General features: G+C 42.1%; 1 protein-coding gene across 8 annotated transcripts in view; it reads left to right on the top strand.

Annotated features, from left to right (window-relative positions):
• CUL2 (cullin 2) overlaps positions 1-14,497 on the top strand; it is a 46,927-nt gene that overhangs the window by 11,819 nt on the left and 20,611 nt on the right. For 2 of the 8 annotated variants that reach the window (XM_088653480.1, XM_060280888.2), the window contains exons 5-11: positions 356-461; positions 2,594-2,676; positions 3,158-3,211; positions 8,126-8,222; positions 8,326-8,436; positions 9,609-9,771; positions 13,816-13,940. In XM_088653480.1, coding sequence (XP_088509606.1) covers positions 356-461; positions 2,594-2,676; positions 3,158-3,211; positions 8,126-8,222; positions 8,326-8,436; positions 9,609-9,771; positions 13,816-13,940 — 739 coding nt within the window. Of the gene's footprint in view, positions 1-355; positions 462-2,593; positions 2,677-3,157; positions 3,212-8,125; positions 8,223-8,325; positions 8,437-9,608; positions 9,787-13,815; positions 13,941-14,497 lie in introns of all 8 variants that reach the window. The other 6 variants (XM_088653478.1, XM_088653477.1, XM_088653483.1 and 3 more) reach the window with 3 other exon arrangements.

The following is a 14,497-nucleotide window of genomic DNA, read 5'->3' as shown; positions in this document are numbered from 1 at the left end:
GTTCTCACAGTGGCTGACCAGATACCTGTGGGAAACCCACAAGCAGAATTCAAGCACAAGAGCACTCTTCCCCTTCTGTGGTTTCCAGGAACTGTTTTTTCAGAAGCCTCCAACTGCAGCAACAGAGCATAGCCACAATGGCTGTAAACCACTTTGATATAGTTTTTTTATGACACAGCAAATAATTTTTATAAAGAATTACAATATTTATGTCTAACACAGCCATTGCGTCCTGTGTGGTGGTGTCTTGTGCCTACAGCTCTATGGTTTTGATAGAGAGATATGTCTTTTTTCCTGACCTAGATTTGCTTCAGAAAACACCTGAAAACATTCACAATATGTTTTGTTTTTATAGATACCTCAATACACAGTTTATTAAAAAGAACAAATTGACTGAAGCTGATCTTCAGTATGGTTATGGAGGTGTGGATATGAGTGAACCATTGATGGAGATTGGAGAGGTAGGCAGTCTATGGAAGTTATTCCGGCAAGTTAATAAGAAGTGAATTTAATTTTCTCTTCCTCACAATAACTTGCCATGGTCACCTTTGTTGAAAACCGTATAGCCCATTTTGTTGGATCAGTAAAATAAATGCATCATTTATTGCCTTCGTAAGTCTTCACAGTGAGGCATTCAATGCTTTTATTGGTTTTTTAGTCAGCCTTAGTGAACAGACCATTGTTGTATATTATTTACTTACTGAATTGAATATAGATTATACAGTATCTTGATGGGATTGGTGGATACAGAAAGAGAAATGGGGCTCTGATGATAAAGAGCTGCAAAGTAAGAAGTACGAAATGCACAACACTCAATAATTTGCAGTAGTGCCTTTAATATGGAGCTGACAAGAATAAGGGCTTGGTGAGGCATTGTTTTATTAACCTGTTTCATTAGAAGTGATGCTTGGGGTGGCATATACTTAAACCCTACATCAGGCATCCCCAAACTTCGGCCCTCCAGATGTTTTGGACTACAATTCCCATCTCCCCCAACCACTGGTCCTGTTAGCTAGGGATCATGGGAGTTGTAGGCCAAAACATCTGGAGGGCCGCAGTTTGGGGATGCCTGCCCTACATACATACTTGCTTTTCTCAAAGAGGAAAGTTTGATCTCCGAATACAGGTAGGTAGCTGTGTTGGTCTGACATAGTCGAAACAAAATAAAAAAATCCTCCCAGTAGCACCTTAGAGACCAACTAAGTTTGTCATTGGTATGAGCTTTCGTGTGCATGCACACTTGGTATCTGACGAAGTCTGCATGCACACGAAAGCTCATACAATGACAAACTTGGGTCGTCTCTAAGGTGCTACTGGAAGGATTTTTTTATTTTGTTTTGATCTCTGAATGACACTTATCTCTGGACCCTGTTAATTGATTCCTGGAATTGACAAGTTTTTGCATCTCTGATGGAATAAAAGAAATCCCAGATATAAGGAGGATTGTATTAGGGCTGTTTCACATGTAAAAGATAATGGGTTGTATCCAAACCAACAGTGCAGTCCTATACATGTCTACTTAGAAGTAATCCCAATTGAGTGTAATGGAACTCCTAGGTCAGTATTTATAGGATTGCAGCCTATGGCCCCAACCTAACTACACTGACCTGGGAGTAAGTCCCCCCTTGGGAGGACTCGTAGTTCATGTTAGATTATCTGCTTTGCTACCTGAAGGTCCTGTGTTCAATCCTCAGTATCTCCAGGTACGACTGGGAGAAATTTCTATCTGAAACTTAGGAGAGCCACTGGGAGTTATACCAAACTAGACTCCATATAAGACACCTTCTTAAAATACTGATTACTTCTGAGTAGACATGGCTAGTTCATTGTGCCATAAGTTAGTTATCTAGTCCCATTGATTTCAGTGGGAATTAACTTGCTCCATTGATTTCAACTAATTTAAGCCCAGTTAGCCATGGTTGGGCTTAGCGTTATGTGCAAAACATGAATGCGTAAGCATGCAAGGGCATGGAGCAAAGATCATGGCCACTTTGATTCCTCCCACCCCCCGTCCTGCTGCTGTCACATTTCCCAGAGCTCAGCTTTTGTGACTGAACCAACTAGTGGTTTGTCTCCCCCAGACAAACCATGAGTGGTAAGGGAAGAACAAACCATGGCTATTGAGCGTACACTCAGGGGCAGCCTTAGTGTTACTACTGTTGGTTTCTTTTGTTTTGTACACATGTGCAGCAGGCCAAAGAGGACCACTTTTCCTTTCTGCACATTCCAACAGAATTGTAAGGATTTTTCAAAAGATAAGTGCAGACTGGCTTTGAGGAGCCAAAGCTAATCTGAGGGGATGCTTAAGTTCAGTACTGGCTATTGTTGATCACAGGAGTAAGGAACCTGTGGCTTTCCAAATGTGATTGGACTTCAGCTCTCATCGGCCCCAGCCAGCAACACATATTTCCAAACCCTAGATTATTTTAATTTAATTGCTATTTTCTGCATTTAAATACAATATTACCCTATTTTAATGCAATGTTACCCTACTGAATCCATTAGGATTGAGAAGTTTTTAATTCTAAAAAAATCTAAAACAAATGAATCATCTGTGCCTGACATGTTTCTGTTGTGCATTTTTTCATAACAGCTAGCACTTGATATGTGGAGGAGGTTAATGATTGAGCCTTTACAAGCTGTCCTCATTCGAATGCTCCTCCGTGAAATCAAAAAGTGAGTTAATCCTTTGGTTGTTGTTGTTACTGCAAGTTGCCTGCTTTATATATGCTTGCTTACTGTACTTACCCGAGAGTTGTAATTGCTTGATTTAAGAACGTCACTATTCACTTCTTACTGTTGTTTCTTTAGATTGTAACTGGGTTTTTATATGTTGGCAACATATTCAGGGAAAGCAGAATCTTTTTTGGGACGTGAAATTGGCTCTAAAAGCAGGTAGTGTGTCGTAGCAAATAGAGGATGTTATTGGAGCCCTAAAGCCAGTGTTCATTTCTGCTACTTGCTGTGAAACCTTGATCTTGATCTAGTGATTTTGCAGTCTGGCCTAGAACATTTGAATCTATTGAATTACCAAACAAATGTTGTACTTTTAAGTTACTTCGAATTAGGCGTTATGGAGTATTGTATAAATGTTTTTCTTAAAAAGAGGACTGACACTAGATCTAGAATTCTTTCTGAAATTCTGAATGTATTACAGAACTGAGCAGCAGTACAAGCTTCAGCTACTTCTGTCAGTCAGCCTTGTTCCAGGGTAAGGCACTGATTGCCAGCAATGTAAAAAATATTGCATATTCTATAGCTTGTTAGCAAATGCATAGAAAAGCCAACCAAGTCTAACCAACCAACCTTCTATATTTGACCATGCACTGATGTTTTTTTGTGACCTCCTGTCCCAAAGCTGCTGTCAGCTGAAACAGAATTTGCCTTATGGCACCTTTACAGGAGTTGTGAAGAGCAGCCACAATCCAGGGCACAATCAAGTGTGCTTCAGTCCTGTTGATCTTGCAGGGCTTCCGCATGCTTAACTGCGCCCTAGGTTATATTTGGTATCATTTGCAAAAATAAATGGACAGGGACGAAGCGCCCTATAGCTCTAAGCAACAGTTTCGGGCAGATAACAGTTAAATGAAGCTTGAATGTGCTCTTTAAAGCTCACATATGGAAGTAGCTTCTCTGAGCATACAAACAGAGGATTCCCATCTTTCTGGATGGGTGTTTTGTAGAAACCAGTTCTTTTTGACAATTAAAAAATAATTAAATTCCAGGACCAAGTCATGACTCTTCTGTTAATTTTAAGAAGTGCAGAAGAGGAAAGAAAAATATATTCTCCCAATAGGGAGTTTGCTCCATGGGGCCACTGTGAAACCTGCAGTGACCCAGTGCTCAGCAACGGAGGCAGAATTGTAAAGTTAGCAGTCCTGTGGCCAAGATCCTGAGTACCACCAGATCTGTTCTGTGTGTACTGGCATTTGCATGATCAATGTCTTCCACTAGGACATACCTTGCCCTTTTTATCCTGAATTTTAACTTCCTTTTCTTTTCATGTAAAGCTATTCTTGATTGCTTCTTACTGTCCTGATCTAAGATCTATAGAAGCTAGTATAGTTTGTATGGAGGACTCTTCAGGTTGGCCTCTGCCTGCCCCTAATGTTTTTTTCTCCTACCTAGCCTCTTGGATATTGTGCGGGTTATCAGTTTCTGTTTTGCAGATGTAAGTGTTGGTGTTTTAGTGGCCAGAAGGTTTTGTGTATTCTGTATTTTAATATTTTGTTGGAAGCCGCCCAGAGTGGCTGGGGGAACCCGGCCAGATGGGCGGGGTATAAATAATAAATTATTATTATTATTATTATTATTATTATTATTATTATTATTATGTGTTTTGGTTTGCAACTATTGAAGGCAGAGACGTAGAAACGATATCATGTTTAAAAGATTGCAATAGAACTTTTGCATATTGGGCAGCTGGCACATGCGGTAGTTTCATGTGTTCAAGTTCCCCCTTCATATACAGACAAGTGTCATATCTGATGGAGAAAAGGTTCTGATGTTTACTTCCGAAGGCGTGCTAGGCGGTTTGTGGTCATCTTAACTGACATGGTGAAAGAAAAAGGAAAACAGATCTCTGTATAAGAACACACCTGATACTTCTTTTAGTTAAGCTCAACCACAGACATTTCTTCAGCTGTTAATGCTGCAATCCTAACCACACATAACTGGAAGTAAACCCCACTGAAATCAACAGGGCTTGTTTCTGAGTAAGCATGGTTATGATTGTGCCGTAAGAAGTTTATATATGGTAACCTTCACATTCACAATCAGTTCCGGACTTCCAGATATGAGTAACTTCATAGAACCGAGAGTTGACAGCCCAGAGGCTTGGTTCAGTTTGAATTAGGGTTTCCTGTGGAACTGTCCGTAGATCTTTTCCCCCCTTACATTTTTATTATTATTCTTGATTTTGTTATTTATTATATTGTTCTTCAGCACACAAAAAAGCCTCCCAGAATGGCTTACAATTATCAGTGAGATGACAGTTCCTCAGAAATACATTCTAAGTGGCATGACACAAAAAGAAATGGGGAGTGGGAATGACTTGGATATCCTGGAGCAACTCCCTGTGCCAGAGCTTCATGTGACATAGGATATATTTCATAAGTGGGGACAGACCCAAAGGGTCATCTAATCCAAGCCCCTGTAGTGCTGGAATTTGGTCTTAGGTAGCCACCAATTGGGGCGCAGGTGGCACTGTGGTCTAAACCACTGAGCCTTGGCTTTGCCGATCAGAAGGTCAGCTGGGGTGAGCTCCTGTTGTTCGGTCCCAGCTCCTGCCCACCTAGCAGTTTGAAAGCACGTCAAAGTGCAAGTAGATAAATAGGTACCGTTTCAGCAGGAAGGTAAACTGTGTTTCCGAGCGCTGCTCTGGTTCACCAGAAGCGGCTTAATCATGCTGGCCACATGACCCGGAAGCTGTCTGCGGACAAACGCCGGCTCCCTCGGCCTATAGAGCGAGATGAGCGCACAACCCCACAGTGGTCCACGACTGGACCTAATGGTCAGGGGTACCTTTACCTTTAGTCACCAGTTAGAATTGTGTTTTGGACTTGGTTCTATGGAACTTAGCACCTCCTTGTGACAGTGAGCCAGACATTTGTCATGCAGGATTGCGGCTTGAAATAACAGTGCATCTTACCAAGAGAAGAGGCAACCAGTCACAAGGAAGCACTCCATTTGGCTCTTGTTAAGTCTAGTTGTTCTATGGCTCTTTCTGCGATAGTCTCATGCTTGCGTGTACTGTAGTCAGGGAAAGATTAGCACAGGCATAAGTGAGAGACCACGGAACAAATCTGGAGAACAAAAAGTTATACCTAACTGATTATCTTCTTAGGTTGTGATTCAATTGGCCTCAAGTTCAGTCATGGACGGGGAGGAGGAGGCATGCTGGCAAGAGTTGTCCCCTTGCAGGGTTCTAAATTGTGTGAGGAATTCTTCGAGGGCTTGCAGTGTGGTGTGCAGAAGGGTGCAGAGCTTCCTACCACATCCCTGCTCTCCTTTACATGATGATAATGAACACGCTAAAATACAGCTTGTGTCAGAGTGTAGCTGAAATGGTTTATACCAGGCACCCCCAAACTGCGGCCCTCCAGATGTTTTGGCCTACAACTCCCATGATCCCTAGCGGGGAAGATGGGAATTGTAGTCCAAAACATCTGGAGGGCTGAAGTTTGGGGATGCCTGGTTTATACATTTGCCTGCCTCAAATGAAGCTCTTTTTCTGTTTTAAAACTAATATAGGGAAGTCTAAAGCAAGTCCCTCTCAGATTTTAAGACACTTTTGGATTTGCCATTTGCTTGGGTTTAATTTTTGTCCTTTAGAACCCCGCCTTCTGCTTTTTTGCTGCCTGTTCAAAGAAGGTGGTAGGAAACTGAAGTTCTGCTACTTGTTGCTTGCAAGCCATTAGGTCAATTTTGTGTCTGTTTATTTTTGCTCTGTTCCGTCTCAAGGGTACCAGTTTTGGTGGCAATACTGCTTTCAAGTTTTAATCTGCTTGGCATAAATAAGAATGTAAGGTCAGTGTAAGGTGTCAGCTATTAAACATCGAAACCATCCTTCCCCCCTCTTCCTGTTCTTAATATGTGGTGGAATTAAAACACATTTCTCTTGACTCTTCCTGCTGTTGTTCACTTTTGCCTGCATCATATCATGGTGTTAGAACTCCTTATCCTCAGCCTGCAATATGGGACTTAGTTGGAATATTGTACAGTATACTTTGAACTTTCTCCTTTTACTTGGTCTACCTTGCTCTCCTCCACTCTACTCTACTCTACTCTACTCTTCTCTCTCTCTCTCTCTCTCTCTCTCTCTCTCTCTCTCTCTCTCTCTCTCTCTCTCTCATGATTTTGCCTCACCTTGAAAACATTTTAAAAGGAAAAAGTGGGCTACTGCTTGTTCAACCCAGCTGCAGGTCACCCCCACCTGTTTATCAGGTGTGAATGTTCATTGCCCTCTGGTGAGAAGGACTCTCAGAAGCCTCTATTGCATTGTAGTTTGGATAATAAAAGAAACATTTCTCCTAATTCCACCCCCCCCTTATCCGAATCTTGGGTGCAAGTGAGGCAAGACTCTTCCTGCTCCCGCTAGCCAGAAAGCCATGCTTTCTAGAAAGCTTGAATAATTGATAGTAAGGAGAAATTGAGGCTTTCCTTCTGTTCTCAGTAAGAAATAACCCAGCTTTTGCCTCCCTGAGCTCTGGCCAAGAAATCCAAAGGTGATCACGAAGCACTTTATAAATTTTAAAAATTAAAATTAGGTGCTAAGTTCCATTTCAAATGAAATATGCATGGGTAGTATTACAGAAATAGTATTTTAAGATAGTACAGTCATACCTCAGGATACGTCCGCTGTGGGTTGCGTCTTTTAAGTTTACGGACGCGCCGAACCCGGAAGTCCCGGAACGGGTTACTTCTGGTTTCGGCGCGTCCGTGACCTGTGCACATGCGCAGAAGCGCTAAATCACACTTTGCGCATGCAAAGCATCAAACGCGTGCGCAGATGTGGCCCTTCATGTTGCGGCCTTTTCATGTTGCGAACGGGCCGCTGGAACGGATCCTGTTCACAACATGAGGTACCACTGTATTGCATTTTTTTGTGGTGGTATTAAACAAGCATACAGTTAAATAATTTTAAGGTAAATGCACTAACAAAGATTGCCTGTATTTTGGTTTCTGCTGTTTTGCATTGAGTGGTCTTTGTGCTTCAGAAGGGGTGGGAATGGGGAATGAGATCCAAAGGCTTTGCCTGAGGACTGGGAGAGTACAAGCCTGCCCTTTAAAATAGGTGTCAGTTTGCATTTTGCTTTTTCCACTACTGTAAGGAAGTGCAGTCAATGCGGTTCCCTCCAGATGCTGCAGTCCAGCCACTCCCATCAGCCCCAGCCAGGGAGCTTAGAGGTTGTAGCCCCATAACATGTGCAGAGCCCCACACTGGCTACCCCTGCATTACATATGCACTCCCCAAAGGGTTTGTGAATTGAACAGCGCAGGCAGCAGACTGCTTGGTCCTTGAAAAGGCTACCAACAGCCAGGCCTATTTGTCCTTCTGGTTTTGAAGTCTGGACCATGTGTAAAATTGCATGCATTATGAGAGCTTTGTTTTTCCACCTTTCAGTGATCGCTGTGGAGAAGATCCAAATCAAAAAGTAATCCATGGGGTTATTAACTCCTTTGTTCATGTTGAACAGTATAAGAAAAAATTCCCTCTGAAGGTAAAAGATCATTTCTTTTTTCTGTCTTTCGTTGTCTTGGCTTATTGTGGTAATTGTTCCATCCCTTGCCTTACTTGTACTTGATCACCCTCTCTCATTTTAGTTTTATCAGGAAATTTTTGAGTGTCCTTTTCTGAATGAAACAGGGGAGTATTATAAACAAGAAGCTTCAAATTTAATGCAAGAGTCAAACTGCTCACAGTATATGGAAAAGGTAAGACACTCAAATTTATGTGCAACATAGATGCCAATTATTCAGTGTTCCTCAAGAGAAAATATACACCAGCTCATTGGTTTCTGTACATCATAGGCAGGGTCATTTTGGGGAGTATGGGGTGACCGCCCTGGGCCCTGCACTTTAGGGGTTCTGCACCTCGTGCCAGTGACCATGGTTCACTTTTGCCTCTTTCTCACCTGGGGGAGGCTTTGTACCATCTCCCTTCCTTGAAAAAGGCAGGCAGGGAGGAGGTGGGTCCCCCTTGTATATACTGGCACTGCCATGAAAAGGAAAAATATAAGCCAGGATAGAGGTTGCCACCACTAAAAAGGCAGCAAGACAACTAAAATTAAGGCAAGTGGGAGGGGCTAGTATGCTCTGCAAGTCATGTTCATAGGATCATGGAAATAAAGCACTTTGCATTCTGTAAACTTTATCATATGGGGGTCATTTGACCCCTGGATTGTCAGCTTCCATGGCAAATGAGAAATGTGGGTGAGCAACCTGTGTGGCAGTAGAACTTGGTCATTTTCAGGGATGAGGCTCAGCTTTCTTGCCCCCTAGCAAGGTGGAATGCTAGCCTTGGGTTCTGGAGTTTGTGGACCTTGGCCTGACTCATTAAGGCACTTAACATGCTCCTCATATCCAGCCACCTGCCATCAGACAGCGGAGAAACCCAAAATAGGGCTTCTAAAGTTGATCTGAGTGATAAAAGTTGTTTGGTAGGGTGAAGAGGATATTTATTTGCAATGGAGATATCTAGCAACTGATTGCTTTTTTATTTTTCTAAGTAGGTTCCATTCTTCAAATGTAGCTGACTTCTAATGCTGATTTATGAGAGAGATATTCAGAAGGCCTATTTCCATTTAGAGATCTCATGCTATCCATATGGACAATCATGCATAGCTGATGATAGTTGAGAGAACTTAAGAAGATTGCAATAAATTTGATTAGCATCCTAAAGGGTCAGGATAAGGTCCACTGTTCTTTCCGGTTCAAGAATATGAGCAATTTTGACAGGAGTTCACCGTGTATTGGGGCATCCATTCTGCCTAAATAGTTCCCTTGGTCATAATTTGTTTCTGTTACTTTAAACTTGAATGTTTGTTCTGTCCCTAAATAACCATGCAGTGCTTCGTTTTGTTCTCTATCTCAAAAAATTCTTTCAGGTTTTATGTAGATTAAAAGATGAAGAAATGAGGTGTCGAAAATATCTACACCCCAGTTCCTATGGCAAAGTAATTAATGAATGCCAACAGCGAATGGTAGCAGATCACTTACAGTTCCTTCACGCAGAATGCCATAACATTATCCGACAAGAGAAGAGAAACGGTAAAGACATACAGGGTGATTAAAATTTGAATTCAAAATAATAAACCTTCTAAATGTTTTTAATTGAATTTATAGTCACCTATGTTGTTTTCTAGTATAAATAAGCTTAGTGACCCAGGAAGGGACACTCTTGAGCAGGGGTAGGCAACCTAAGGCCCGTGGGCCGGATGCGGCCCAATTGCCTTCTCAATCCGGCCCACGGACGGTCTGGGAATCAGCGTGTTTTTACATGAGTAGGATGTGTGCTTTTATTTAAAATGCATCTCTGGGTTATTTGTGGGGCATAGGAATTTGTTCAGGTTTTTTTTTTCCAAAATATAGTCTGGTCCACCACATGGTCTGAGGGATGGTAGACCAACCCACGGCTGAAAAAGGTTGCTGACCCCTGCTCTTGAGTGTCTCAGTAGGGGGGAATCCTTTTGGCTCCACAAAGTAGATCCTTGTTTGGATCAGCCTCATGGGTCAGAATTGACAAGTGGGCAGTCTACCTACCTGCTAATCACATGATGTCATTATGATGTGACATGATTAACAAGAAGGTTTTCCTGCCCACCAGAATCTCTTGCGGGGCTTCCAAGTACCCATTGCCACTGAGGGAAACCTGAGAAAGAAGGCTGCAATGGTATCCATGTTTCCCACTTCTGAGAGAAGGGAAAACTATGGACCTACACTTTGTCCAAGGACTTACTATTTTGTTTTAGGGGCAGCACCTTCCAGAATCCAGAATATTCATTCAAATATGGAATAAATGTTACACTTGCCATTTAACAAAAGACAAGTGCAACATTCCTCTCTAGTAGGAATTCAAAAATGTTCTCTTATTTGTTCAGTTCTTTAGGATCCACACACAGCTGTAGGGATCCATCTTTTTTTGTAACTATGACTAGAGAATGAACCCATTCTTTGGGTTCTTTAACCCCCTCTATAATGTCAAGTTTAATTAGTCTATCCAGTTCCTCTTTTATCTCTTAAGAGCCAGCCGGACATTCCTGGGTGCATGTATAAGTTGAAAATAGGGTTCAAGCAGTTTATTTTATAATCTGCTGAGAGCTTACCAATGTCAATAAAGACACATGATCTTCAGTGTTCATGTGACCCTGTCCTTCTGTACTGTACAGCTTCTTAATAAAATCTATAATATGACATGTTTTTCAGTCCCAATATAGGTATCCCATTTACAGCAGTAACAACTACAGATGATAACTTTACCATTTTGTTGCTTACTTGAACATCAATTTTCCAAACTCCCCTAGCTCTGCACTTTTAAGTTGGAGCTTTTTCGCATGCTGTATGGCTTGGCTTTCTCTCCCAAGTCTTTCACAGTAGCCCCAGATACAGATACATTTACTTGAGCTCCAGTATCCAATTTGTAAGTAACAAAAGCCCCATTTGTATTCAGAGTCCAGTCCAGTAACTGAATCCTGATGCCTCTGGAAGACTTCCCAAATAAAAGTTTTATCCTGTGCTGGTGCTGTAATCCTCTTTGTTTTGATCTGAGCCCAGTCTGTGCTTGCTTTCAAACCTTTGCAAAGTGAATTTGTTCTTTACAAAAGTTGCAGGTCTTTCCAAATGCAGGACAGTGTGAACACTCAAGTTATGCAGGAATTGCCAGAAAGAGGCACCATCCAACCACCTTAGGGACTGCACTCTGGGTTTGTGTTGGGTTTAATCCTTGGCCTTTTCCTCTCCTGATGATGTCCCACGAGGCAGTGGGATGCGGATTATTCCTCAGGATTTACTCCCTTAGCCTTTCTCATGAATGAGTATAGCCACAAGGTAGCCAAGGTTTAAAATTAGGCTACCTTTCCAGGTTGATGAGCCCCATCTGCCCCTCTACAGCACCTGCAGAAACCACATTCTTGACCTTTTGGACCTGCTATCGGTCTTGTCTATTCTGTGTGGCAGATTGACTGGACAAGTCCCTAATTTACCAAGGGTTTAAGACCCATTGGCTACCCTCACCTGGGTTAGCTTGCCAGTCGTAGCCATTCCTGGAGTGTGGACCTTGTTGCATGCCAACAGTTCTAGGAACCACTGCTGAGAGCTGAGTCCAGGGTGCGGACCATAAGTGGACAAACTACCCCAGAAACAGCATAACGGGTCTCCCAGCAGACATACTCCCCCTCCCCCAACACCCCATATACCCCTCCAAAATTACACATCTTGCTTTACAGTCTCAGATGTGTAATAAAGGATTCAAATGTTTCCCCATCCTTTTGTACTCTCCTATGAAACTGGTATCTCTCGAAGTTTTCATTTAGTTTAGGAGTGCCGCATTCCTGAAATATCTGTAATACAGTCTCATAATTAGCTAGTTCTTCACTCAGTTGCCTCTCACCTAGCAATATTTAGAAAACTAGCTGCCTTCTGCCCATAGGGTTGCCAGACTCAATAGTGGGCAGGACTTCTGTGCCTTTAATTGCCCTGCTCTCTTTTGAGTCTGGAAACCTTAAAGAGAAACCACCAGACCCTTTGCTTGGAAATTAAACAAAGGGTCTGCTGGTTTCTCTTTAAGGTTTCCAGACTCAAAAAAGAGCAGGGCAATTAAAGGCACAGAAGTCCTGTCCACTATTGAGTCTGGCAACCCTATCTGCCCACCATCTTTCTCTGTAGCTCCACTTGCTTTCATAAAGAGGTCAAATTCTTGCCTGACTCTTTTTCCAGCACTCTGCTGTATTCTTGGAGCAAGCAAGAGGTTCTGGAGTTACTAGATGCTCCATCTTTTTTCGTTTTTTTTTTTTAAATCTCCCCCTCTCCCTGATCTTTTGTATCTTTTCCACCTTCTTTGTTACTCTGTGCAGTAAGTCCAGCCTGCACCCAACTACTACCGGTGCCATGTGTTATTCTTTTATTAATAACTTTCAGAATCCAGGGTGTCCATAAACATAATATAAACTTTATTAACTCCTTACAAAATGAGGAGTCTGTTAAAGGAAGCCATAGCTTCGCTATTGCTGCATCATCCTATCCAGAGGCCCCTTCCAGTCTCGCCTGACTCATTTAAACACAACCCACTTAAAGGGATAGTGTCCTCACAAGAAACTTCCTTATCACAAGCAATCTCAGTAACACAGGGTTGTAACCTACTGAGGTCTACTGTATGGCTAGCACTGGAAGGCTTTATTTGATGATTCATTATCACAGCTCAGCAGTCTGTTCCAGGGCAATTCTGTCATTTTGTCTATAGCCTCTTCTCACACATCTTAACAAAGCTTCATAGTATTTTCTGGCAGGAACATTGGTAACAATATATCAACACATTACTTTAAAGCAATTCTGTTAGCAAGTGCTCTTTCTGATACATAACACCCATACCGAATACAATTTCTGGCTACATCAAAGGCTTGCACCTTGAAGCTAGAAGAATGTTGTGCTGTGATTGCCTGTGTTAGGAAGCAGAGGTGGTGAGCCTGTGACTCTCTTGATGTTGTTAGACTACAATTCCATCATCCCTGAGCATTGGCCATGCAGGCTGGGCCTGATGGGAGTTGGAGTCCAACGATGTCCGGAGGGCCACAGGTTCTTCACTGCTGCTGTTTTGAGTGACTTACGATAGCTTAACCAGTGCTTGCTCAGGTGGTGGTGGTCTAGGATATGTAATGTAATGAGAATTGGGGGGGGGTTCCCTAATTTCTGTAAACTGCTCTGAGAGCTTTTCTGCTTTAATTTCAGTTAATTTTCATATTAATTACAGCAGGCATGTCCAGCTCCCAAGAGACTGCGATCTACTCCCAGCATAAAACAACACTGGCAGTGATTTGACCAAAGTTGTTGAGCTTTTTTTGGGGGGGGATCAATCAGGACAATGGGATCGACCAGGGACGTCCTGCAATCGACCGGTAGATCATGATCAACTGGTTGGACACCCCTGAATTACAGCATAGTCTTGACCACAGCCTCTCCTTTCCCTGTTGCTCTTTTGCCGAATTTGCATGTATGTGGTGCCTTCATTTTTTAGTATCATGCTGTTTAAACATTGATGATGAGTTATAGTGATTTATTTTTTTTAGCACATCTGAAAACTAGACCTTCCTTTCCTTGCAGACATGGCAAATATGTACACGTTGCTTCATGCTGTGCCAAGTGGATTACCTCATATGATTCAGGAACTACAAAATCATATCCATGACGAGGGCCTTAGAGCAACCAGCAATCTTTCTCAGGAAAACGTAAGTTTTGTCTTCAATGGGAATAGTGTGGAATTTCTGATCAATCTAAGCATAAAGATGATGTTGGGAAGTTGTTGTTGGGGGGGGGGAGTTCTATAAGGTTGTCGCCATTTGGTCTATACATCGACCTGGGCAAAACCTTTGTGCTTTCTTTACTGCCATTTTTGTTTTTTCACAAGAGCTAGGGGTTTAGCATACAGTGGAATAGACACTATTATTATAATCATGGTATTCCTCTATTACTGAATATGTAATCACTGTAAGAAAATCTACCATGTTTCTGACCCTGCCAAAAATGATTACATGGTAGTAGTGCTCCTCACTATTCTTTCTAACACAGCGTGAAATCTGACATTTGTTAATATGTTCATGTGTCCTTTAGTATTCACGCACCCAGGGAACCAATAGGATGGAACTAGCTTAAAGTAAATGCATTTATAGCTGCAATTTGCTGCCAGTCTTTCAAGAAGAGAGGTGCAATCACTACATTTCCGTATGAGAAATGTACTTATTGCTAGCATAAACTAATACAACATGTAAATTCTGTGATGCACAGT

The sequence above is a fragment of the Zootoca vivipara genome, chromosome 11, assembly GCF_965207765.1.
Source record: "Zootoca vivipara chromosome 11, rZooViv2.hap1.1, whole genome shotgun sequence".
NCBI classification, from domain to species: Eukaryota; Metazoa; Chordata; class Lepidosauria; order Squamata; family Lacertidae; genus Zootoca; species Zootoca vivipara.
Note: the sequence above shows the minus strand (reverse complement) of the source record. Positions and strands in the feature narration are given on the sequence as shown.